The sequence below is a fragment of the Schistocerca serialis genome, chromosome 6 (assembly GCF_023864345.2).
Source record: "Schistocerca serialis cubense isolate TAMUIC-IGC-003099 chromosome 6, iqSchSeri2.2, whole genome shotgun sequence".
Lineage (NCBI taxonomy): Eukaryota > Metazoa > Arthropoda > Insecta > Orthoptera > Acrididae > Schistocerca > Schistocerca serialis.
The window spans coordinates 218,495,976-218,523,918 of NC_064643.1; the positions used below are offsets into that span (position 1 = coordinate 218,495,976).

General features: G+C 44.7%; 1 protein-coding gene across 1 annotated transcript in view; it reads left to right on the forward strand.

The window, feature by feature from the left end:
* The window catches only part of LOC126484298 (macoilin-1), a 176,845-nt gene that overhangs the window by 26,749 nt on the left and 122,153 nt on the right, over positions 1 to 27,943 (forward strand). The window contains exons 3-4 of the mRNA XM_050107729.1: positions 15,298 to 15,424; positions 17,899 to 18,028. Coding sequence (XP_049963686.1) covers positions 15,298 to 15,424; positions 17,899 to 18,028 — 257 coding nt within the window. The remainder of the gene's footprint in view (positions 1 to 15,297; positions 15,425 to 17,898; positions 18,029 to 27,943) is intronic.

Below are 27,943 nucleotides of genomic sequence, written 5' to 3' on the forward strand. Positions count from 1 at the left end.
AGGAGGTCTGAGTGAAGGAAAAAGTGCCTTACCCTGTCACTCACAAGTTGTTGGCTGGTCGACAGTGCTGCGTTTTGCCATCTGGCATTTAAAGTACCATTCTTGCTACACCTCACTCCACAAAGATCACGGCCATGCAAACTCACAACCTCAAATTCATTACCATGCTTGTAAAATCGCCCAGTGTTACAGTAACATCCCATCTCCTTCTGCTCCAGTTGTGCAACAAATCACCATATTTCTGCCTCTAGCAGCAAAATCACTTGCTACACAACTGGCAGGCTGGAAAGGACAGAAGGAATACTTCTGTGAAGACTTTTTATGTCCCTCCAGCCAGCAACCATCTGAATCTTCATCTTCCAACCACAAAGGCTCCAAGATATCAAAGACAAATGGTCTTCTTCTTTGCCGACTTGGAGATACTATGCCACGGTGTCATTGCATGATACCCTAAGCTGGCCGACCTCTTGTTTCGCCAGTGCACACCGCCTACCATTTTACTGTCCTGGAGTCTGCAGACTGACTGAGAGAGAATCCAGACACCTCTGTAGAACTCATCGAGCAGGATCCTCGAGCCTCTGCACCTTGTAGCAGAGTGTCTTTGAAGACTGACCCTTGCAGCTGCTGAGGTGACAACCCTTAATTTTTTCTCCCCATCCCTTTCCCCATCATGACTCTTTTCCAATGGAACGTTCACAGTGTTAGATCCAACAAGGAGGAATTGCGGCTGCTCTTGTAATCGCAGCAGCCATTTGGTTTCTACCTCCAGGAAACAAAATTGCATCCTCACAATTGTCATGACCTCTTGCTTATCTTTCCTGTCCGCATTAACCTGGAACCTCGAGGACAGCATTCCACCTTATGGGGGGTTGTGCTGCTCATCTGGGATGATGTTCATAGTCAAACCATATCACTGAGCACCCAGCTACAAGGTGTTGTGGTCCCCATTTTCCTTCCTCACTTCACCTTCTCTCTTTGTACCGTCTGCATCCTTCCGCCAGTTGGCTGTCACTAGGACAGACTTTCTCCAGCTTATTGGGCAACTCCCTCACCCCTTTTTGCTGCTTGGTGACTTTAATGCGCACTATCCCCTTTGGGGCTCATCCAGAGCCTGTGTGTGAGAGGTGTCCTCTTGGCTGATCTTTTCAGTTAACTCAACCTCATCTTCCTGAACTTTGGATCATCCATGTTCCTTTCAGACTCCACGCACACCTATTCCCATTTGGACCTCTCTTCCTGCACTGCCCAGCTTGCCCATCATCTTGAGTGGTCTGTTATCTCTGAAACGTATTCAAGTGACCATTTCCCAGGTGCTGTCCATTTGCTGATTCCTACACCATCTATGTATAAATCCAATTGGCAGATTTCTAAGTCCGACGAGGCTTTTCTCCTGCCTGGTGACCTTCAATGAACACTTCCCCAGGTGTGATGATGAGGTAGAATACCTTACAAATGTTATCCTTCCCGCTGAAGAACATTCCATTCTTCGCACTTCACCTGTCCTAGTTCCTTAATGGACTGAGGCATGCCGCGACGCAATTTGTGTGCAGAGATGTGTTCTCCACATTTTATCCCTCAGTCTGTGGTGGTGAACCGCATTCGTTATAAAGAGTTACATGCGCAGGGTTGTTGCATTCTTCAGGATAGCAAAAAAAAGCTAGCTGGGTTTCATTTACTAGTTCTTTTCCCCCCTGCGGGTTCGGGAATTAGAATAGGCCCACGGTATTCCTGCCTGTCGTAAGAGGCGACTAAAAGGAGTCTCAAACATTTCGGCCTATATGTGATGGTCCCCTCTCGGGTTTGACCTCCATATTTCCAAATTCTTCCGAAGAGCGAGTCAGTTGGGGAAGGGCACCTTACACGGTGCGTTGTGTCCCTCGTGCATTGAGACCTTTAGCAAGCTTTCTCGTCATCGCATTGCCGTCCCGCTTGTTCTCCATCTCTTGGGCAAGGATACATTTCTGGGTGCGATTTCCACCATCCACCATGCACTGTGCAGTGTTGCTTTTTGCGAAGACGACGACCATGGACTTCCTTCCACCTAATATCCAGCACGGTAGCCAGTCCGTTGTGGTGGGTCCGCCATGTACCCTGTTGGTTGTAGCCCCCTGACAACACAGGGATTGCTCTGCTGATGCCTGCACCGTTAACTCCCCACGTATGCCAAGGGGTAGATGCCTACTCCCGGTAATGGCCGTCCTGCCAGGTGGCCCTTGCTGAGGCTGGGTGGCACCCATGGGGAGGGACCTTGGTCGGAGTGGGTGGCGTCAGGGCGGATGACCCACAATGAACTGTGGTACATACTCTCGCTGGTGGCCAGCCGCCAGCAGTCTCTTAAGCATTGTCGGGCTCAATTCAACACTCAGAAATACGATCCCAAATAGTTTCCCTTCCCGCTCACACCGTGGGAGGAGCGTAAGGCTCAGGATGGCAGTGACACTTATTTGCCCCAGTTCCTAGTTTGTACGACAGCTGATGGGGAGTCTGTCATGTCCACAAAGCCTCAATTCTTCGTAGAGCATTTAGAGGACAAGTTTGCGAAGGTGGAGGGCTTGTCCAAAATGCGCTCTGATTCAGTGTTGATACAAACGGCATCCTCTGCCCAGTCACAAAGGTTACTTGCTTGTAACAAGTTGGGGGATGTTTCCATTACCATCACACCCCCATAAGAGTTTAAATACAGTCCAGGGTATTATTTTCCATAGGGACCTTTTTTTGCAGTCTTATGACGAGCTGTATGCCAATTTAGAGTGTTGAGGTGTTCATTTTGTCCCGAGCATTCATCGGGGACCAAAGGATAATCAGATTGCTACCGGTGCCTTCATCTTGGCCTTCGAGGGTGATATATTACCAGAGAAGGTCAAAGTGATGGTCTGCCGATGTGATGTCAAGCCCTATATCCCTCCCCCAATGCGGTGCTTTAAGTACTGAAAGTTCCACCATATGTCTTCCTGCTGTGATTCCAGCCTCATATGTCGCAATTGTGGTTGTCCACCCCATCCCGATACTCCATGTGCCCCGCCTCCCATCTGTGTCAACTGCGGAGAGCACCATCCCCCTTGCTCGCTGGACTGTAAGATTCTACAGAGGGAATGGAAAATAATGGAATACAAGACCCTCGACCGACTGCCCTACAGTGAGACTAAACGGAAATCTGAACGGCTTCATCCCATGCGCATGATGTCATCTTATGCAGCCACTGTCACTCCTGTTACAGCTCCATCCATTGCACCACGTACAGTCAGCTCTGAGCTGAAGGACCACACCTGCCCCCCTTGAGGGTGGGGAGCACTTCCCTCCCTGTTGCTCCCGCACCATCTACCTCGGGAGCAGCAGCAAACCCCCTCCCCACCCCCAACCATCAGGGACACCAATCCCCACTTCTAAGCTGGAGAAGTGTAAGTCTTCTTCAGCTTTTCTCGCTAGGAAGGGATCCCTTGCGTCACTTCCTTCCCAGGTTTCTACCAGTGGCCAGGGGCTGAAGAAGCCCCAGGTAGCTGGTCGAGGGCTTCGCGGTCCTCTTCAGTCCCAGAGACTGGATCAAAGAAGCCCTCCCAGCAATGGTAACCAAAGGAACAGCATGAGAAATCAAAATCGAAGACCCCTAAGACCAAGGGAACTGTGGTGGCATGCACTCCACCGCTACCTACAAGCTCTGCGTCTGAGGATGCGATGGAAATTCTGGGATTCGCTGAGGACCTAGATCTCGCCAGTCCCTCAGACATGATGGATGTCGCTCCCGTTGGTACTCAATCGGTGGCAGCAGGTGACCCAGCGGTGTAATCTGCCTCCTCGGTCCCTTCACGCCTTTCTCGGCCAGGGACAGTGTCATCCTCTAGTGGAACTGCAGTGGTTTTTTCCACCATATTGCCGAGCTCCAACAACTTCTCAGCCTTCACACTTTCCTCTGCATTGCTCTTCAGGAAACGTGGTTTCCGGCGACACGAACCCCCGCCCTCCGTGGCTGTCGGGGTTATTATAAGAACCGGGCAGCTTATGGGAGGGTATCTGGTGGTGTCTGCATCTATGTCCTTCTCTCGCTTTACAGCGAGTCTGTCCCTCTACAAACACCTTTAAAGGCTGTAGCTGTTCAGGTGTGGACACCTCAGGCTGTTACTGTCTGCTGTCTCTATCTTCCACTGGATGGTGATGTCCCGCAGCATGTCCTGGCTGCGCTGATAGCCCAATTGCCGCCACTTTTTCTGTTACTGGGCGACTTCAACGCCCATAACCCTGTGTGGGGTGGATCAATGGCAACAGGCCGAGACAGTATCGTTGAGCAAGTATTGGCACAGCTCGACCTTTCCCTTTTAAATAATGGTGCCATCACACATTTCAGTGTGGTGCATGGCACATACTGAGCCATCGACCTTTTGATCTGCAGCCCTAGCCTATTACCATCTGTCCAATGGAGTGTGCATGACAACTTGTGTGGTACTGACCACTTTCCGATCTTTCTGTCACTGCCACAGCGTCGCTCTTCTGGGCGCTCCTGCCGATGGGCTATGAATAAGGCTGACTGCGACTTGTTCACCTCCATTGCCACTATTGAGCCTCTTTCCAATGACGCCATTGATGTGGTGGTTCACTCGGTCACCACTGGCATTGTTACTGCCGCAGAATCTGCCATTCCCTGTTCTTCTGGGTCCCTTCAGCGGAGGACTATGCCTGGGTGGTTGTCTGAGATCACTGAGGCGAGCACTCCAGCGTCACAAGCGGCATCCCTCATTGGAACATCTCATCGCCTTTAAACGGCTCCGTGCGCAAGCCCGCCGCCTCATTCGCCAACACAGGCAGGAGTGCTGGGAAAGGTATGTCTCCACCATTGGCCTCCATACTTCTCCATCGCAAGTTTGGTCCAAGATTAGGCGACTTTATGGCTATGGAACCCCCGTACCTGCACTTTCACTGAATGGAGCAGTCTGTACCGACTCCGACACAATTGCAAACCACTTAGCAGAGCATTTTGCTGAGAGTTCTGCTTCTGCGAATTAGCCACTGGCCTTCTGCCCCCTGAAAGACCGGTTGGAATGTTGGAGCCTTTCATTTCACATGCGCCACCCTGAATCGCACAATGCTCTGTTGAGTGAGTGGGAATTCCAGAGTGCCCTAGCCGCTTGTCCTAATACGGCTCCCGGGGCAGATCGCATCCACTGTCAGATGCTCAAACACCTCTCGGTGGACTGCCAGCGATGCCTCCTAGACCTTTTCAACCGTTTCTGGGTTGAGGGTGAGTACCCGTCCTAATGGCGGGAAAGCATCATAAACCCTGTGTTGAAACCTGGCAAGAACCCAATGGAGGTGGACAGCTACCGCCCCATTAGCCTCACCAATGTTCTTTGCAAGTTGCTCGAACATATGGTGAGCCGGAGGTTGAGTTGGCTACTTGAGTCTCGGGGCCTTCTGGCTCCGTCTCAGGGTGGGTTCCATAAGCGCTATTCTGCCGCTGATAATCTGGTGTGCCTGGAATCTGCCATCCGTATGGCCTTTGCCCACCGTCAGCATCTGGTCGCCATCTTTTTTGACATGCGGAAGGCATACGATATGACATGGTGACATCACATCCTCTCTACGCTTCATGGTTGGGGTCTTTCGGGGTCCGCTCCCGATTTGCGCATTGGCCACACCTGTATAACACACAGCTATTTATTGCGCCACGAGGACCCACCTTTATGTCACTGCTGGTCAGCTTTGACGGTGGTCCACACCTTGTTGGACTGCCCGCTTTTAACTCTGTTCAGGCAGACGTTTGCGCTGCCTGATACGCTTCCTGCACTTTTATCAGATGACGTTGCGATGGCAGATTTAGTTTTGAGTTTTATTCATGCTGGGGGGTTTTAATTGCTTGATCTAAGTATTTGTCCTTTTTTTGTGTTGAGTCTGGCCTTTGGCCTACAATTTTAGACTGTGGTTTTTAGTGCGTTTCTTGGTGGTTGGCTTTTCCTTTTTTGTTTCTATGGTCGGCCAACCACTGTCACACTCGGTGTGATTTTAATTCATTTTTTCTGGTCTCTGTCTGTGTCTTTCTTGTCATGTGTCGTCTCTTGTAATCACCATTGTTTGTTCTTATTCTTTGTGGGTATTTCAAGTTTGTGGAAAAAGGGATCGAAGGCCCTAGTAGTCTGGTCCCTTCAATCCCACAAACCAACCAACCAACCTACTAGTTCTTTTAACAGTTTTACTCCCTCTTCCAATGGGTGGGCCAACCTCCGATGACTCTCTGGGACCAATGTCAATGCCCCAGTTTCTGGCCTGACTGTAGCAGATGATGTCATTGTGGACGCCATTGCTATCGCCGCCAATACCTTGAGCACCATTTTGTCTGGATTTTGAACTCCACCCGTTATCACCGTGCCTTCCTCCATTGGAAAAGAGTGCAGGAGGGTTGGGTGATGACCTTCTCCTCTCAGAATCGTGAATGCTACAATGCTGCCTTTACCATGTGAGAGTTAGATCATGCCCTCACATACTCCTGATCTTCTGCCCCAGGGCTGGTGGACAACGTTCGCATTCAGATGTTGCAGCACATTTGTGTTGCGGGCGAGAACTTTCTCCTTCATGTGTACAACCGCATCTGGGTGGATGGTACGTTTCCCATATGCTGGTGTGAAGCCACTGTCATACCCATACCTAAGGCTGGTTCTAGCTGCCACCCCATTTCTCTCACCAGCTGTGTTTGCAAGGTGATGAAATATATGATTCATGCCCGACTGGTGTGGTGGCTCTAGTCTCGTAGTTTACTAACCACTGCGCATTGTGGATTTAGAGTGCACCATTGTGCAGTTGACCATTTCATCACTTTGTCAAGCCATATCATGGAACATTTTTCTGTGGAAATACCAGACAGTGGCCACTTTTTTTTGACAAAGCCTACGACACTTGCTGGAGGACTCTGTACACTCCACATGTGGAGCTTCTGAGGCCATCTTCCCCATTTCCTTCAGGAATTTTTACAAGATAGTTCTCATGGTGCATTTATTCTATACTTTAAAAATGAGAAAGATGAAGTTGCAGTTCTTCAATTTGCATTCTAAGCGACTGCTTGGAGCACAACACTTTGGCTGTACACGTGTTTCAGAAGTAAGTAATAAATTACATAAAAGAAAATTTTCCAAGGTTGAGAAGCTGATATACTTCACAGATGGAAGTGGTAGTCAGTATAAGAACAAAAAGAATTTTTCAAATCTGTGCAACCACAAAGTAGACTTAGGGTTGGAGGCTGAATGGCCCACTTTTGCATGTTGCCATGGTAAAAATGCATGTGATGGAGTAGGAGGTACAACAAAATGTGAAGTAAGCAAGCATACAAAGACCAACCACAGACCAAATTCTCACAGTATAGGACATGCATGTCTTTTGCAAGGATAATATTAAAGGCATTACCTATTTTCTAATCAAGAAAGAAGTGGTTCTGCACACGAAAACAGTGCTTCAAACGAGATTTGAAAACTGTATAGCAGTAAAAGGAACAAGGCATTTTCACAAATTCCTTGGCATTGCAGAAAACTTAGTTCGATGCTATGTAACATCAGAAACCAAAATTTATGAGGGTCATTGTGTCAGTAAAATTACATCTCTGCCTTTAACGTTGAATGGCATAGTGGCATGTGCGTATGATGGACAGTGGTGGCTTGCATAGGTTAAAGGAATAAGTGTGGAAAACAATGATGTTTTTGTGCATTTTTACCACCCTGCTGGCCCAAGAACACCATTCAAGAAATCTGCTAGTGACAGTTTGGATACCAATGAAGATTGTTTTAAGGAAACTTTCAGTGCTTGAACAGGGTGTATACGACCTGGGACAACCGGGAGATCCGGGAAAAACCCGGGAATTTTTTCATCCGGGAGAAAACCGGGAAAAACCCAGGAGTTGTTTACAATTCCGGGAATTTTTCATTGTTTTAGTTTTCAGTTAAATTTTTGTGATTTTAAGTGGTAAGAACCAATACTCTAACAAAGGATATTACTGTGCCCCGCTACTGCAGAATAACACTGCAGCAACGAAACATGAACGAGAGAAGGAAAAAAAAAGTAAAATAAACTTAAGTTGCAAAGGAAATGCGCCGTATACAACAGCAAAACACAGTGCTCAGACAAGCGTCTGCCAACAGCAAAATGTGTCAAAGGCTTTTGGAAGACTATGCAGTGCTTCATAGCAACAAATTGACTCCGATGAGTGTGACGTGACAACTGTTTAAATTAGATTCCTTTGAGCAGTTGTGGGTGGGCTCTTGTGCATGCGTAGTTGAGTCGTGTATGAGTAGTACCTTCTCCCGCTTCTGGTTACAGAAGTGTGGCTTGGCGCCACTACCTAATATTGCCCCGGTTCGGAAATATAGTAAATCCGGGACTGATGCACAGAGCAGTTTGAGTTGTGGTGGGTCGTCTCCACGTGACCTGTGTTTACGTTCAGTGATTTTGCTGTTTCCTCTTCGTTTATTGCTCTCACGTTAAATGACAAGACGGATTTTCGTGACCGGGAGATATAAGATGAATTAAAATACATTCGTATAATTACGGATGGCCAAAATATGTCATTAGTGTCAGATTTTATTTCCACCTTTCTGACAGTCAAGCGTTAATAGTCTTGCAGAACATTGAAGTTATCTTTGTCGGTTTGCTAAAGAGATTTGGCTTTTATTAATCTTTTCTGCTGAGGTAGTCAGTTTATTTGAAACGAACTGTTTAATTTCACACTGTTGGCTGGTTTCAACTGTTCGCTGATTTCAAGTGCACGTATGACACTATACCATAATAAAGAACCAAACATGAGATAATACAATACTGGTACTCCAAGAAAATTTACATCCGAATCTGGACATATGAATGTGCGCTTTAAGCCGAATTATGCATTTTAGTATGGTTCACGAAATTCCGATGCTCTTGAAGTATCCTTTGATGTCTTGTTTCTTTTATGACATAATTAAGATAATGTTTTACACTACGAACGTATGGCCTTCCTGCATCATCGCGCGGTGACGACTGTTATCTGGCGCTCTCTTGCAACTGCTGAAACGAAGCTATTTCTAACAGGTAGCGGGAAAATATTGTGAACGGTGGTTTGAAAAGCGTTACATACATTAAAATCAAATTTCCTTGTACGCGAGGTGAAGTATGTGCGAGAATGTACGATGAATTTAGTAAATAACAAAGCATTTGACTCTCATTTAAAAATCAGTTCTTTGAGGATGGCCATTTAGAAGAATTTCGAGCTCAGATCATCACACATTTACGTCGTAATTAAAAATTTTACTGGCACATTCGTGTGATATCAACATTATATGTGGAAGGTTCAAATGGTTCTGAGCACTATGGGACTTAACTTCTGAGGTCATCAGTCCCCTAGAACTTAGAACTACTTAAACCTAACGAACCTAATGACATAACACACATCCATGTCCGAGGCAGGATTCGAACCTCCGACAGTAGCAGCGTGGTTCCGGACTGAAGGGCTTAGAATCGCTCGGCCATCGCGACCGGCATTATATGTCGAAGCTTAGCTTCTCTTCCAGCTTACTAATCTTAGAGACCAATATTATATGTGAACGCTATGTATATTAATTTAAACCATTAACTTTTCTTATTTGTGTTTTTGCGCTACTTAAGAGTGACCTTGCTATTGACTGACTACATCACGTGTCCTATGCTGTCATCAGCTGGCGAGATCATGTGACGTGAGTTATGAGTGACTTACCAAAGCGCATCGCAATCTCGATTTCAATGCTTCGAAAAATAACATGCTGTATTCGGTGGAATTGGAATTTATACCTTCGTAATATGAGAATATGCAGCCTATATGTTGCTGCACATCAAAGGTGTTTCAAAACGTGTTTTTCTTTTTCCCCTGATTTTCGTTTTCTAAAGTGGCGGGAAATTCTACGTCGGTATATAAAACTATAAACATTCAAAGGATTGATGAGTTTTACAGTGCCAAGGAATAGTATGCTGTCACTTAACATGGAAAAAGTGTATTTTTAACTGGGAAATCTGGGAAAAATCCGGGAATTTTTTTTCCTTGTCCACGTAGACACCCTGTTGAACTTAACACAGCAACTGGGAGGTCTTATTCTATATCACAGAAGCTGTCTGAAGAAATAAGTGCTCTTAACATTCACCACCAGATTTAGGAACAGTCGGATCTCGAAGGATGTTAATTGAAAATATTTATTTTAAGTATGTCAAAATAATACAGATGTTAATTTCAGTGATGTTTCCACTTTTTGTATATAATTCAGTATCTTGCTTTAATAATAATTGATTATATCCCGCCCATATCACACATGAGTAGGCAACAGCCATAAGATCAATTGTAGAGTAATGTGAATTATCTCCTCTTTGTAGAGTAATGTGAATTATCTCCTCATTTTCAAAAATTCATATCTTTGTTCACAGTCAGATATCAATGTTGAAATTTTTACAGTACGTTGCTACCTTATAGGTGTACAAACTGTGCAAAAATATATTTTTATATTCAGTCCCACCTGAGAAAACTAACCCCCACACATTACATAAAATGAAAATTTTCAAATTTCAAAAATTCGTAAAAAATTAAGGAAACATTTGTAAGTGTTCTTGCTCTATATGAGGCTTGGATACCAAACTTTGGAGGTCATTTTGAGTGGTTATTTTTGAATTTAGAGTATTTTGTGTAATAGACAATGTTGTAGAGGACACTATTCTAAAAACAATCATGTTAATTGTAATGTTGTAACTTGACCCAGTGCAGAGATATTCATATTTTTGCTAACGTCTCTAAACTGAAACATCGTCGCGCGCTTACAAATGAAAATGGCTGCCATTCAATAAAGGTGAAATGTAAATTTTTTAAAAAACTGTTTTGAATTTTTCATTTGTAGTGTAATCACATATAAAAAAATTGTAATTGCTGCGACTGTGTCATGTCAGATTTGGACACAAAGGCTTAAAAATGTGCTATTGCAAAATCCTCATTCTATTTCCTTATGACATCTCTGTCATGGCACATCATCTGCACAAAAAGTATATTTTCAGCACTTCACAAAATGCTTTCACCCCTACCTGCACTCCTGTCACTGAAGGGTCACTCCCCTCTCCATACATCCAATAGGTGAGCTCATTTTACATGTGTTAGTGTGGTGGTATGGCTGCGCTGGCTATTGTGTGACTTAACAAGTCGCCAGCCAATAAGAGTTCACTAGATGGAAATGGTAATGTTTCCTCAATTATGACTAAGCATATCCTTCGAGACTCAGATTTTAAATTTAAATTGTTGCTGAATATAGTACATCAGAAATACATGCAAAAAGATGAGACTCGGGTATATGTGGCACAGCAAAAAGTGATGACTGGGCCTCTTCATCACGTATTGGCTCTCCCCCTGCGGGTCCAGGGGTTAGAATAGGCCCGAGGAATTCCTGCATGTCGTATGAGGCGACTAAAAGGAGTTTCACACGTTTCAGCCTTTATGTGATAGTATCCTGTAGGGTTTGACCTCCATTCTTCAAAATTTTCCCGAAGAGCGAGCCAATTGCGGAAGGGTGCATTACAAGGTGCATCATGTCCATTGTGCATTGAGATCTTTAGCCCACTTTCTCGTCGTCACAATGCAGTCCTGCCCATTCTCCATCTCTTGGATGATGACACCTTCCTGGGTGCATTTTCTACCATGCACTGTGCAGTGTCGTTTACTGGGTCGACGATGACCATGGACTTCTTTGCACCTGATATCCAGCACGGTAGCCAGTCCGTTGTGGTGGGGCCACCATGTACCCTGTTGGTTATAGCCCCCAGACCACACAGGGATCGCTCTGCTGATGCCTGTGCCGTTAACTCCCCACGTATGCCGAGGGGTAGATGCCCATCCCCCTGGGGCATCGGGACTCCCAGCAATGGCCCCTGGCCGGAGTGGGTGGCATCAGGGCAGATGACACGGGATGAAGCATAGTCCATCATTTCTTGCTGGTGGTGAAACACCAGCAGTCTCTAAGCGATCACGAGCTCAAGTCAACGCACAGAAGTACAACCCCAAATCGCTCCCCTCCCTGGCCACACAAGGGGAGGAATGTCAGGCTAAGGATGGCAGCAGATCTTATTCGCTCCAGTATCTTGTATGTTTGAGAGTTGATGGGGAATCTTTCATGATGATGAAGCCTCAGTTTTTTGTTGAGCATTTAGAGGACAAGTTTGGGGAGGTGGAGGGTTTGTCCAAAATGAGATCTGGGTCAGTCTTGATCAAAACGGCATCCTCTGCCCAGTCACGGGAGTTACCCGCTTGTGACAAGCTGGGGGATGTTTCTGTAACCATCAAGCCCCATAAGAGCCGAAATATGGTCCAGGGTTATCATATTTCACAACGACCTTCTTTTGCAGTCCAACGGTGAGCTGCGCGCCAATTTAGAGCGGTGAGGTGTACATTTCATCCGGTGTGTCCACAGGGGTCCGAAGGATAATCAAGTAGCGACTGGTGCCTTCATCTTGGCCTTTGAGGTTAATACATTGCCTGAGAAGGTCAAGGTGATGGTCTACCGGGGTGATGTAAAGCCCTATATCCCTCCCTCGATGCGGTGCTTTAAGCTCTGTAAGTTCGGCCATATTTCTTCCCACTGTACTTCCAGCGTTACATGCCGAAATTGCGGATGCCCATCACATCCCAATACTCCATGTGCCCTGCCTCCCTTCTGTGTCAACCTGACTGCAGGATTCTCCAGAAAGAATGGAAAATCGTGGAATACAAGAACCTGGACTGACTGACCTACACTGAGGCTAAAATAAAATTTGAACGCCTTCATCCTGTGCGTATGACATCGTGTTACCCCACCACTACAACAGTTCTGGCACCATCAGCTCCGCTGGCCCCATTCACCTCTGAGCCGGAAGACTGAAGACTACACCTGGCCCCTTGATCGTGGGAGCCATTTCCCTTCTTGTTGCTTCTGCACCACCTGCTTCGGGAGCAACACCTCCCCCCCCCCCCCCCCCCCCCCCCCCCTGCCCCCTCCAACCATGGGGGAAATCTGTCCCCACTTCTAAGCCGGAGAAACATAAGTCTTCTTCAGCTTCTCTTGCTAGGAAGGGGTCCCTTGGGTCACTCCCTTCCCAGGTTTCTTCTGGTGGGAAAGACGACACCCGCCAGTGGCTGAAGAGCCCAAAAGCAGCTGGTCGAAGGGCTTCACGCTCATCCTCAGGACCTAGATCTCGCCAGACCCTCAGACACTTCCTCTCGATTCTTGATGTGTTCCGTGGCTCTGAAGTGGCTTACACCGATGGCTCAATGGCTGATGGTCACGTAGGCTTCGCATATGTTCATGGAGGACGTATTGAGCAGCACTCCTTGCCAGTTGGCTGCAGTGTTTTCACAGCAGAGCTGGCAGCCATATCTCATGCTCTTGAGTACATCCACTCATGCACTGGCGAGTCATTTCTCCTGTGTACTGACTCATTGAGCAGCCTACAAGCTATCGACCAGTGCTACCCTCGCCACACTCTGGTAGCGTCCATTCAGGAGTCCATCTATGCCCTGGAACAGTCCCGCCATTCCATGGTGTTTGTGTGGACCCCAGGACATGTCGGAATCCCTGGCAACAAACTTGCTGACAGGCTGGCCAAACAGGTGACGCGGAAACGGAGATAGGCATCTCAGAAGCTGTCCTGCGTTCTGTGTTACACGGCAGGGTTTTCCAGCTTTGGGAAACGGAACAGCATAACAGCACACACAACAAACTGCGTGTCATTAAGGAGACTATGAATGTGTGGAAGTCTTCCATGCAGGCCTCTCGCAGGGAATCAGTTGTGCTCTGCCGGCTCCACTTTGGCCATACGTGGCTACCGCATGGTTACATCCTCTGCTGCGAGGACCCACCTGTGGCTCCCAAATGACAGTCTTCCACCTCTTGCTGGACTGCCCACTTTTAGCCACTCTGCGGTAGACTTTTAACTTTCCCTGCCTTCGGTGTTGGGCGAAAATGCCTCCACAGCAGCTTTAGTTTTACGTTTTATCCATGAGAGTGGGTTTTATACTTCTATGTAGGTTTTAGTGCATGTCCTTTGTCCCTCTGTGTCATCCACCCTAGTGCTTTTAGGGTGGAGATTTTAATGTGTTGGAGAGTGGCTGGCTTTCCCTTTTTATTCTTGTGGTTTGCCAGCCACTGTAATTTGCTTTCATGTTTAACTCTCTTCTGTTTCTAGCGTCTCTCTGTTGTTTTCTTATCCTCTTTTGTTCCTGTTAGTGTTCGTTGCCTTCCATTCATTCTTGTGGCTCTTCCTTTCTGTCCATTTTGTGTTATATGTTTCGTCCATTTTATTCTCACACATGTGGCATTGTTTTAGTAGGAACAAGGGACCAATGACCTCGTAGTTTGGTCCCTTCTCCCGCCTTGAAACCAACCAACCAACCAACATATTGGCTCAGTCTGGGACACTTTTCGTCAGCTGTCTGCTTTCTCCATTACAGCTGCAGTCTAGTGGTAGGTGTACCATATCATAATTGCGCAGTGAACCTAACTGTTGCAAATTATGTTGGCAACACCGATCGTGGATTACATCAGCATTTCGTCTCTCACATCTCCTCTCTTCACAAGGTCGTAAAATATTCCCTTAATTCCGCCACCACCCATGGTACAAACCACCTGTCTTAAGAGCCACGTGTAACTTGTTCAGTCACATCAAATGTCAATAGGAAGAAAATGGGCCGAAGTAAAGCAAGGCGTCGAGTAAGAACTTAAAATTGAGGTAAACTTTACTAGGAAGAAATACAAAATTAGGGAATTTTTAGCATTGGTGTTACGGGCTTTTCACAGGGGCTATGAATTTATGGCGTAGAAATGTGAAAAATGTAAAATCAGATAATGTAAAATTGAAGTTTCACTGTGTTTTAAGAATAAAGTAATAAATTTAGAGGGCTGTCGAGATAGTAAAAATAAATCAGTTACAACATGGACAGAAAATTAAACAGGTGGCATAGGGAGAAGATAGAGCACTGGAAAAATTGGAAATAACAAATAAAGAAGAGGGATTGAATTTGTTATGTGGTCAAAGTCAGCCAAAAAAAAATATTAAGCAAAAGGTTATTTCCTTTCATTAAAACATGAAACGTGCAGCCACGTATGGTCAACCCCAGCTAATGTGGAGTACTGTGTTTTGCAGGTGTAAAATGTCATGGTGGCTAAGGGTTAACACCAATACAGTTTTTCATTTCAAGAGCAGTTTTTGATGTCATGTACTTTTAAAGCATTTGGTAGCATTGCAGTTACTACATCAGTGTGAAATTTTATCTTTTGCCAGTTATCAAAGTTCAATTGTAACCCCTTTTCTTTGTTGCAGGCATTTTGTATATTTTTTATTTGTGTTGCTGTGACGTCAGATATGCTCTGCTTCTTCTTCATCCCAGTTCACTGGCTCTTTTTTGCAGCCAGTACTTACGTATGGGTACAATATGTGTGGCACACAGGTAAGCTTCTGACAAGTCTTTGTAAATGATCGTCCTATTATCTAAATTAATACACAGTGCCTTGTTTATTGTATTAAAGACAGCATACAATTACTTAACAACAAAAATCCTCCTTTATCGAGGACTAAACAATAATCGTGTATAGGAGTTCACCAATTTTTGCAGGATTAAAATGTTGTAAGTCTCTCTTTTTCTATTAAACATCAGCTAACTATTCAGTATTGCAATTATTGTGACTTCAAATGATGATATATGCTCTGATTTAACACATCACACTGTTGTCACCTAACTTGTGTTACCACTGTGATCCCTCCAAGAGAACTTCTTCATTTGCTCAAATGATCAAACTATTTCAGAATAACTGAGGCCATGCAACAAATCTCGTATGTTCTAAAAAGGCATAAATCTACTTCTTTTCATGTATTGGAGCAAGCGTTGGCTATTAAGGCTGAGGGAAGAAGTTTTGATGGTAGCAGTAGAAATCCACTTTGTGAAAGATTGTAAAATGTTAAGGCTCTGCAAAACATGTTAAAAAAGTATTGAAATTGGTTGGTGAGTATAAGGGAAGTCTGAGGGCCACCTTGATACATTGCCACCTAGTCACAGCTTGGGAATATACAGCAAAGGACAGAAGTAACATCAAAGGATATTCAGTCACATAGGTCCTTGACAGTGTGTTAAATTTTCCACGGAGCATTGTGTGAGGCGTTTCTGGATACTCAATGTAATAAGCTCATAGGTGAAATTTCATGGATCCAAAAGGTGTTATGTTACAAATGTCGGTTAAATACCTTGTGCACGGTTTGGTGACAGTGATACCTTTCCTGGTTTCTCCATAAATAAAGCTAGTCCCACTGTACTGTATTCCCAGATAGTGTGATCATAATTTTTTGTCTTTGTAATTAATTATTAACTGAATATTTTAAGAGTAAAAGAAACCACTCAGGGAAAAGCAGAAGTGTTAAGTCGTTGACAAGCACACACAAAAAAGAAAGCGAACTTGCTAGCTTCTGGAAGAATCATTAACTGAAATATACAGAAACAGTCTCTGATTAGATATTAGTTTGTTGTTAGGGTTTAACATGGTATTGATGAGAGTTACAGTTTTCCGGCATGGGATTGTTTTCAGTAATTTGTGTATCATCCCTTCTCTCCAGACTGTGGCATATGCCGTGGTTAGGTCTACGAACGTGACAGATGTCTTGACGTTTTCTTGGAAACCAGCCTCTAAGTTGTTAGGGCTGGTACCTTGGGCGCAGCAATTTCTCTGTGGCCTGAAACCCGCTTACTCAGCTGGGATGTGTTCCAGAATGAAGCCGCTAATTCTACTATAGAAGAGCCTCTCAAAGAGTTTATAAGTACAATTCAAAAGGGAAATTAGTCTGAAACTTTCAGGGTGGTCACTTTGTTTACCTGGTTTCAAATTGCCACTATTTTTGTTCTCTTTAGCTCGTTGGGCAGTGATCCACTATCTAGGATGTTGAAGGAGAAGTGGACCAGCCATTTCTTCCACCATTTTCTTATTGCTGTTCTGTATAGTATTACTAATGTCATATACTTCTAAATTTAAACTGCTTGTGAGCCATATGAATAAATAAAATAACATTGTTAGGGTTAGAAGTTAACTTCCGAAAATTTTATGTTATGAGTTGGATTTATTGTAGGACAATTGGTGGTTGGTATTTAATGTTGCAATGCCCTATTAATGGCAACTGTCAACATTTGCAGTCAGTCATTGTTATTTGTGCTTGTAACAGATTTCTTTGCCTTATCTGTCTTCATATTGTATTAATGTGCTTGTATTGTATATTAAAATGTTTCATTTGAATAGTTTTAACAGTACTGTGAAATTTAAATTTTAATAACTCGGAATGCTCCTGTGCTGTTTACATGATAATGTTGTATGGTACATGCTCATTGCAACTTAGAATATTGTTTCTCCTACGTGTATAATCTTAAACATTGTTTCGTGCCTACATCAGAATTTGCCTTAACATGGGACATGTGTAGCCTGATTAAAATAACTTTATGATAGATGTTTCAGGAAGTCAGATGGTAAGATCTAGTCACCTGACAATTTAAGTTCTTTATCGAGTGCCTGTTTTGTAAGCACATGCAGGAGCCTTGTCAAGACTGGCTGACCACATTCTGACAGCACTGCCCTTTACCACTATAATCTATCAGTCAAAGTTATTTTATTCATGTTATAAATGTAATGCAGTAGTAAAAGTATTCAACGCAGGAGAGATGAATTGGATATTTTTTACTGTTTTAACGGGTGCTCTGCGCTAAAAAATTTCGCAGTATCACTAGGTGCAATGATCTGTCTTTGAATATATGTATGAAGTGTGTGTGTGTGTGTGTGTGTGTGTGTGTGTGTGTGTGTAGTCTTCTGATTCAGCCATTCTGAAATCTATTAAATTATTAAGAAAAAAGAAGAAATAGATTTACACACCTTACATTTTTCTTTTCAGAGAGGGGCATTTGTTTGCCTACTGTCATTCTGTGGTTCCTGTTTGTCTATGTTGAAGCAGCAGTGCGACTTCGAGATATCAAACATCTTCCATTTCACTTGGATTTGTGCAGGCCGTTTGCAGCCCATTGGTAATATATACTCTTGCATGTTAACATATCTCTATGGTCATTTATTTTGGGGAAAAAGGAACTAAATTGGTGTTTAATTTCAAGTTAAGATTGCCAAAATAAATTCTCCTGTTTGTGACTTTCAGGATTATTAATTTTTATGAGTAATATTTTCAGGTTTCACTGTGAATAAAAATTTAACAAGAAGCTGTTTTAGTTGTGCTTGTCTTTCTTTATACCAGTGTACAGAGCATTCTTTATCATCTTATTTGTTCTATCTTTCACTGCTGGCACACCAAAAATATCAAGATGTCTCTGGACTGTTTGTATTTGTCTGTTGCGGAGAAGTCTCAGGACGTGCATGTTCATGTTGCTGGAAAAGCTTTATTGCTAGAAACTTAGTGGGTTATCAACAATCTAGTTGCTAGTCTTAATTTTGAAATAACCTGTTGTATTTGTAGTTTGTATTCTAAAAAGAGATAAGGATACATTTCCTTAACTTGAAGCCATTTGCCTTCTCGCTCTCTCTCTCTCTCTCTCTCTCTCTCTCTCTCTCTCTCTCTCTGTGTGTGTGTGTGTGTGTGTGTGTGTGTGTGTGTGTGTGTGTGTGTGTGTGTGTGTGTGGGGGGGGGGGGGGGGGGGGGGGGGGTGACCAGCTCGTCTTTCATGCCATAAGCCTGTTCTCTCCATTTGCACCCTACAATGCCACTTTCTGTTGCAAATTTTTTTTTAATGCTGGGAGTTGCTGTTTTAAAAGTACATTACTGTCCACTGGTATCAATGTAATAATCCGACTTCATGTTAACATTATAGTTATGAATTCCATTTTTGTATTATTTATAGCAATAATATCATAACAAGGACATACAACACCAGATAAATCTTCCGTATTTTCAGCAGAGCATCATTAAAATTGCTAAGTCACAAAAACTTTTTTTTTAATGTGGACATTCTTTATGTATTTTGACCTCCTGAATTTGAAAATGTACTCAAAACATCATATCAGCCACAGTTTTTACCCAGATTACATATATTGGCAATAATAATATACACAAAAACATGATATGAAGCTCAGAAGCAGTGCACTGCTTTCAACTGTTCAACGTGTGCACCACTAATGGCACATGGTGAATCTATCTCATTGTAAATGGCACTGCCTGTCTGTCACTGAGTTGTGTTTGTGGAAGTAAGTTTGTGTTAGTGTACAATGTTCACCCGAGGCTGTGTAAACTCTCCTAACAATTTTTGTTACAGAAAAAAGCCCAAAGAAACATTATTGCTTTCGCGAGAAAGGTCTGCCAGGCCTATTTCAGAGTAAAAGTGGACAACATCAATAAGATGTGGGATCCACTTCTTGTGTGTGTGTGTGTGTGTGTGTGTGTGTGTGTGTGTGTGTGTGGTGTGTAGATGATTTACAACAGTGGGCAGCAAGAAAGAAGAAATCACTTTGTTTTGGCATCTCTATGGTCTGGCAGGAGCAACAGAATTACTGTACACTGATGGCTGCTACTTCCTATCTCGTTTAATGGTTTCAACAAGAAGACTATCGACTATCTGAACTATATTCACTCACCGATTTGTTCTGTTCCATATGACCCATATACACCTATACTACAGCCTCTGCAGACATCAGATACGGATGGCAGTGATGACAGAGATACTGTGCAGGAGGTGGATGAAACTGACTTTGAAGTAGGCACAGATGAAGGCCCTCATCTGTTCACTCAGCTGGATCTAAATGACATAGTCCATGATCTGGGACTGACAAAGGACAAAGCAGAGCTGTCAGGGGCAAGACTGCATGAAAGACAATTATTAACAGCTTGTATGTCCATTAAATTTTATAGAAAAAGAGACTTGATATTCACTCAATATCTGGCTCAAAACAACTTGTTAATGTACTGCAGTAATGTGCAAGTTGTGACGGGTTATTTCAACGTTCCACATGCACCAGATGACTGGAGACAGTTTATTGACTCATTCAAAAGAAGCCTGAAGGCAGTTCTGCTGCACAATGGTAACATTGTACCTGTCAGCGGTTCTGTACACCTGAAGGAAACATACAGTAATGTGAAGGTGCTTCTTACTATCATTCATTATGGGGATCACAATAGGATAATGTGTAGTGGATTTGAAAGTGTTGGGTATGCTTCTAGGACAACAATCAGCATATACCAAGTTCCCATATTTCATCTGTGAATGGGACAATTGGGCTTGTAACAAGTGATCCTGAAGGTTGAAATTGCTTCCATGGTGCAAAAAGACAAAAATATAGAGTGTGATCCTGTAGTGAAAAGAGACAGAATACTCTTGCCACCTCTGCACATCAAACTGTGCTTAGTGAAGAAGTTTGTCAAGAAATTACCTAAGTGTGGCAACAGTTTCAGATATCTGTGTTAAAAGTTCCACAACCTGTCAGATGCTAAGTTGAATGAGAGCATGTTCACTGGTCATGATATTCTGAAACTAATACCAGATGAGGATTTCCTTCATTCAGTGAATGCTGTGGAGTGAGAAGCCTGTACTGCCTAAAGTGTGTGGTTCAAAACTTCATGAGAAACAACTATGGCCCAGAGTATGTTGACATAGTTGAGAACATGCTGACAAAATTAAAAATGCTGAAATGCTGAATGAGGTTAAAGCTACATTTTTTAAATTCACACATTGACTTTTTTCTCCCAAACTAGGTGCTATGAGAGAGGAACAGGGTAAAAGATTCCATCAAGATACCAAGAACATGGAACAACCAATATCAGGGAATATGGGATGTTCGGATGATGGGCAGATACAGCTGATGCTTCACTGTGAGCATCTGGAAGTGCCCCGTAAGAGGAAAAGTAGGGAATACGCCATGACAACTAAGAAATCAGGGAATGAATGAGGTTAATGCATGTATTGTACCACATTCTCTGAGTGCATCTGTTCACAGTGTGTGTGTTTCAATATGTTGTTGTTTTTAAACTTGTGTTCTACTTCAATATGATTCATGTGCCATATATATGTACATACTTCAGTATGTGACATCAGTATTGGCAACATATACAATTAGTGCCAAAACTGTGGATTATATGATGTTTTGAGTATGATTTGCAAATTCAGGAGGCAGTTATACATGAAGAACTCCTACATTTGCACTATGTAGTGGTTAGAATGTAGTGGGGGAAAGCCACTGGCAATTCGATGAAAAAGGCAAATTGTTTAATGTAAGTCAACAGATTTCCAGTACAAACATTGGATGTAGGAGTTTTTCCTTCAACTTATTCACTGTTAATAGTAATTGCAGAAAAGTAGAATTAATGCTAATAGTTGAACTTAGATTTTATGCCTTTGTGTAATACTGAGTTAGGCATGAAATTTTACATAATCACATTTTATTCTTAAAGCTATACTGACAGGTTAGCAACTTTCCACTTCTGTGTGTAATGTTAAAAACAGTAAACCATGTCGGTTTGTTATGATCAGTAAAGAAAGGTTTACTCTCAGATAGAAAGTGAAGAATTCTGCTGCTATTTTTGGCAACAGTGTTAAACCGTCAGAATGTTTCCACGTTCACTGTACTGCATAGTGGCTCGCTGCTCACACACCACACACACGTTATAAATCCATTGTGAATGTAATGGGTTTGTTATAGAAAGTAAGCGACATGTATATCCTGGTGGGGTTTAAACACCAGATTATTTTGTTCCCGTGCCGATGGCTTTGACTCAACGTCTGAGTAAATAAACTTGAATATCCAGTACCGTGTTGGTGAAATAACATTGATATTTGCAATGTATTAATATTTGAGTGACTTGTTTCCTTATAAAATACAGTGACACACTTAACTAAATCATTATTTGTAAAGGATGCTAACAATAAATTACCACTAGTGGTGATACATTGAAACTGATAATTATTAGAATGGCTTACAGATATATTGTATATACAGGGTGTTACAAAAAGGTACGGCCAAACTTTCAGGAAACATTCCTCACACACAAAGAAAGAAAATATATTATGTGGACATGTGTCCGGAAATGCTTACTTTCCATGTTAGAGCTCATTTTATTACTTCTCTTCAAATCACATTAATCATAGAATGGAAACACACAGCAACAGAACGTACCAGCGTGACTTCAAACACTTTGTTACAGGAAATGTTCAAAATGTCCTCCGTTAGCGATGATACATGCACCCACCTTCCGTCGCATGGAATCCCTGATGCGCTGATGCAGCCCTGGAGAATGCCGTATTGTATCACAGCCGTCCACAATACGAGCACAAAGAGTCTCTACATTTGGTACCGGGGTTGCGTAGACAAGAGCTTTCAAATGCCCCCATAAATGAAAGTCAAGAAGGTTGAGGTCAGGAGTGCGTGGAGGCCATGGAATTGGTCCGCCTCTACCAATCCATTGGTCACCGAATCTGTTGTTGAGAAGCGTACGAACACTTCGACTGAAATGTGCAGGAGCTCCATCGTGCATGAACCACACGTTGTGTCGCACTTGTAAAGGCACATGTTCTAGCAGCACAGGTAGAGTATCCCATATGAAATCATGATAACATGCTCCATTGAGTGTAGGTGGAAGAACAAACTGAAATGAGCTCTAACATGGAAATTAAGCGTTTCCGGGCACATGTCCACATAACATCTTTTCTTTATTTGTGTGTGAGGAATGTTTCCTGAAAGTTTGGCCGTACCTTTTTGTAACACCCTGTATATGTACAAAAACAGCTACTTGAAAGAAGCCACAGTTCCTCTTCTGAGTGTAATCTTATCCTGTTTTATGTAATACACTCACCAAAAAAAGTTTGGCATCACCCCGGTTCCCAGAACTCCTGAAGATAGACGTTGACCGTGGATATTGTATCACTGACACAGTCCTTTTGATTGTTCAGAGATGTCACTAAAGCTGCCCAGAGATGTAAACAACCATGCATGAGCAGCAACTATTAGATGGAGGGGGTCTGACAGCTGATCAGTTCCAGTCATTCCACCAAGAAGGAGGCATACAACTCGTGTTGTCTGTAGTTCAACCATACCTAGATGGTCAATACCGCGATTTGATTGCGTCAACGTTGTTACTTTGTGCCAGGAAGGGCTCTCGACAAGGGAAGTTTCCAGGCGTCTCGGAGTGAACCAAAACGGTGTTGTTAGGACATGGAAGAGATACAAATAGACAGGAATTGTCGATGACATGCCTCGCTCAGGCCGCCCAAGGCCTACTACTGCAGTGGATGACCGCTACCTACGGATTATGACTCGGAGCAATCCAGACAGCAGTGCCACCATGTTAAATAATGATTTTCATGTAGCCACAGGATGTCTTGTTACAACACAAACTGTGTGCAGTAGGCTGCATGATGCGCAACTTCACCTCCGATGTCCATGGCAAGGTCTATCTTTGCAACCATGATACCATGCAGCATGGTACAGATGGGTCCAACTTCATCTCGAATGGACCGCTTAGGATCGGCATCATGTTCTCTTCACCAATGAGTGAGTGTTGCATATGCCTTCAACAAGGCAATCATTCGAGATGTGTTTGGAGGCAACCCGGTCAGGCTGAATGTCTTAGATACACCATCCAGCGAGTGCAGCGAGGTGGAGGATCCCTGACATTTTGGGATGGCATTATGTGGGGCCAACATATGCCACTGGTGGCCATGGAAGTCACTGTAATAGCTCTATGATATGTGAATGCCATCCTCCGACCGATAGTGCAACCATATCAGCAGCATATTGGCGAGGCACTCGTCTTCATGGACGACAGTTGATACCCCCACGTGCTCATCTTGTGAATGACTTCCTTCAGGATAACTACATTGCCTGACTAGAGTTGCCAGCAAGTTCTCCAGACATGAACTCTATTGAACATGCCTGGGATAGATTGAAAAGGGCTGTTTATAGACAACGTGACCCACCAACCACTCTGAGGGATCTACGCCAAATCGCCGTTGAGGAGTGGGACAATCTGGACCATGCCACGACGAATACTGGCATGCATCAGTGCAAGAGGACATTGTACTGAGTATTAAAGGTACTGGTGTGTGCAGCAGTCTGGACCATCACCTCTGAAGGTCTCACTGTATGGTAGTACAACATGCAATGTGTGGTTTTCACGAGCAATAAAAGGGGCAGAAATGATGTTTATGTTGATCGCTATTCCAATTTTCTGTACAGGTTCCAGAACTCTCGGAAGCGAGGTAATGCAAAACTTTTTTTTTTTATGTGCGTACTTTCTCTTAAGCATTTATGCGACTCTGCACAGAAGACATTAGCTATCTATATACTGGTTAAAAGCTTGTGTAATATGAACATTAATGTTCATCAGAATTTGCAGATATTCTCATAAAATGTAGGAGTTGCTAATAGGGTCTGTTTTACTTTGTTTTTGAATATCGGGGGATTTCCAATATCCTACCTGATGCACATGTGCAATCCGTTATAAACTATTGCACCAGAATATAAAATTGGATTCTAAACACTAGATAGAGATGATAAGTCTATATTGAAAATTTCAACTGTAACATTTGGATTGCGAACTTGCCAGTTTATTGAACATTCAATCTTACTACTTAAATCAATCCCACTAGAGTGGAGATTGTGCAAGCTAGGAAGAGGATGTGTTATGTAACAGTTGGTGGTTTGCTGAAGCTTACATTAGAGTGAATGATTTCTGTTAGTTGTGTTGTAGAGCTATTGCCAATATAAAAACGACCCCCCAGGGGGTCCACAACTCTTTTGTGGACACGTGCGTAGCGAGCACGGGACCCCGAGATAATGTGTCCCTCCTTCCTTTCCGGGCTGCATACCTTCCCTTCCCTTTCCGCATCCCTCCCCGTCCCCCATCTTCGCCCCCTCCCCCCCCCCCCTCACCTCTGGCTCTTTCCTTCCCTTTCTCCCCCTCTGGGAGTATGGTTTGTGCCTACGTCCGGAGACGGACGCTCGAAACTGTTCCACATTCCTTGCTTTCTACACTTGCAAGTCCTCGTCCTTCCTCTGTCCTTCTTTTCCTTCCCTCTTCTCCTTGCCCTTTCCTCCGCTGCGGCGTTTGAGACCCCCTCTTCTTTCCTTTCCCTTTCTCTTTTTTCCTCCCTGTGCGTGTCTGAAGGCCGACCCACGCACTTCCATGCGTAGCCGGCGACGGGGTAACGCGTAATTCCCCGCCCCGGGTAGACAGGTAGGACACGTACGTACCCCCTGGTAACGGCCAGGCCCAGGGAGGGGTGATTACCCGAGCTGATACCTTCCGAAAGTGCCGATTGGTCCCTCCGTCCGTTTGTCGGGAGGTGTGACCTGAGGTGTGAACAATCACCTAAGGCGGGTGTGCCCTCGGTGAGGGCCCCCACAAGGGAGGAGCGCGCCATCGGAGACGCCGGTAATCATGGGGGATTCTTCCGCAATGGTTTCCTCACCTTCCACTATGTCTGCTCACAAACGTAAGTTCACTGAGTCTCAGCCACAGACGGTTCTTCCATCGTTGCCACAGTTCCTTGTTGTTTCTCGGTCTGACGAAGGTAACGACTTTTCCACGGTCAACCCTTTCATTATTCAGAAAGGTGTCGACGCAATTGCGGGTCCTGTAAAGTCTTGTTCCAGATTATGGAATGACACCCTGTTGTTAGAAACACACAGTGCCCTCCAGGCTCAAAAATTGCTGCGTACTTCTCTGCTCCACACCTTCCCTGTCCGGGTGGAACCGCACCGTACCTTAAATTCCTCGCGTGGAGTCGTTTATAAACGCTCCCTCGATGGATTGTCTGACGAAGAAATTCAGCACTGCCTGTCTGACCAGGGCGTAACGGCTGTTCATAGGGTTATGAAAAGGGTTGACACGAACATCATTCCAACCCGCACTGTCTTCTTGACATTTGACAAAGTTCAACTCCCATCGAAAATCAAAGCAGGCTATGAGATAATTTCCATTCGCCCTTATGTCCCAAACCCTACGCGTTGCTATCGATGTCAGCGATTCAATCACACCAGCCAGTCCTGTTCCAATCCGGCCAAATGTGTTACGTGTGGCAAGGATGCCCATGAGGGTGCTTGTCCACCTCAATCACCTCACTGCATCAACTGTATGGGTGACCACTCTGCTTCCTCTCGAGATTGCCCCGTTTTTAAGGACGAAAAGCTCATCCAGGAAATAAGAGTGAAGGAAAAGGTGTCGACCTTTGCTGCTCGAAAGTTACTCGCCAGTCGACAGCCCACCGTGCCTCAGAAAGGAAAATACAGCACTGTCCTTGCTTCTCCTCGGCCAACAAAGGAGGCGGCCACGCAGACTTGCGACCTCACCTTTAGTACCACGGTCGTCAGATCGGCCAGCACAAAGATTGCCCGTTCAACCTCACCACTTTCGCCTGCCCACTCTATGGCTCACCCTTCGTCGGGTTCTGCTAAATCTCGGGCCCAAAAGTCAGACGCCAAGTCTTCGAAAAAAGAGCATTCTCGTGAAGAGTTTTTACGTACTGCAACTTCACAACCATCAGTTCCTCCTTCATCTAAACATCATACTTCCAAGAAGGCTACGAAGAAACACAGTTCCTCTCCTTCTCCGCCAAGGCGTGTCCCATCTACAGCACCACCTGGCGGAAATCGCCCTCGGCCGTCTTCTGTGTCGCCGAGGCGCACTGCTGGTGGCCGGTCAACTGGCCGATCGTTGGTGGCAGGAGCTGCTCCTGACCAACCTATGGATCAGGATCTTCTGCCTTCGACTGAATGCCATTCCATGCTGTCGGTCGCAAGCTCTGAGCAGTCGTTGAGTTGACAGCACCCTTGGTCACGTTCCTCCATTTTCTGTTCACCCTATGTCCATTATCCACTGAAATATCCGCGGCATTCGAGCCAATCGGGATGAATTGTCGATCCTCTTACGATCCTACTCGCCGGTCATCTTCTGTCTTCAGGAAACAAAGCTGCGTCCCCACGACTGCTTTGTTCTCCCTCATTTTCAGTCCGTCCGATATGACCTCCCCTCTGTTGAAGGCACTCCAGCCCATGGAGGACTCATGATTCTGCTCCATGAGACTCTCCATTATCACCCAATCCCCTTAAACAGTTCCTTCCAAGCTGTCGCCGTCCGTCTTTCCCTTTCTGGATACACATTCTCTCTTTGTACGGTATACATTCCATCGTCTACACCAATGGCACGAGCTGATCTCCTTCATCTTCTTGATCAGCTTCCACCCCCCTATTTGCTGGTTGGGGACTTCAATGCCCACCACCCGCTTTGGGGACCTCCACATCGTTGTCCACGTGGCTCACTATTGCTAGACGTCTTCCACCAAGCGGATCTAATCTGCCTCAACACTGGGGTCCCCACATTTTTGTCTGCCTCCACGACAAATTTATCTCATTTGGACCTTGCGGTCGGTACTGTTCCGCTAGCTCGGCGCTTCGAATGGTTCGCCCTTGATGATACACACTCGAGTGACCACTTTCCATGTGTCCTTAGACTGCAGCCTCAACTGCCATATATGCGTCCGCGACGCTGGAAGTTTGCCCAAGCCGATTGGACACTTTTCGTCTCTAGCGACATTCGATGACCGTCGCTTTCCCAGCGTCGACGATGAGGTCACACGTGTTACCGACGTTATTCTCACAGCTGCGGAACGTTCAATACCACGCACCTCCGAATTGCCCCGGCGCCCCCCAGTTCCTTGGTGGAACGAGGCATGCCGTGACGCAATACGTGAGCGGCGACGTGCTCTTCGCATCTTCCGTCACCATCCAACTTTGGCCAACTGTATCCGCTATAAGCAGTTCCGTGCCTGATGCCGTCGCGTCATCCGCGATAGCAAGAAGGCAAGCTGGAAATTCTTTATTAGCTCATTTAACACCTTCACTCCCTCCTTGGAAGTTTGGAGTCGGCTTCGACGGTTCTCAGGCGCGCCTAGTTTCTCCCCGGTCTCTTGGCTCACTGTCGCGCATGATACCTTAGTGGACCCCGTCGC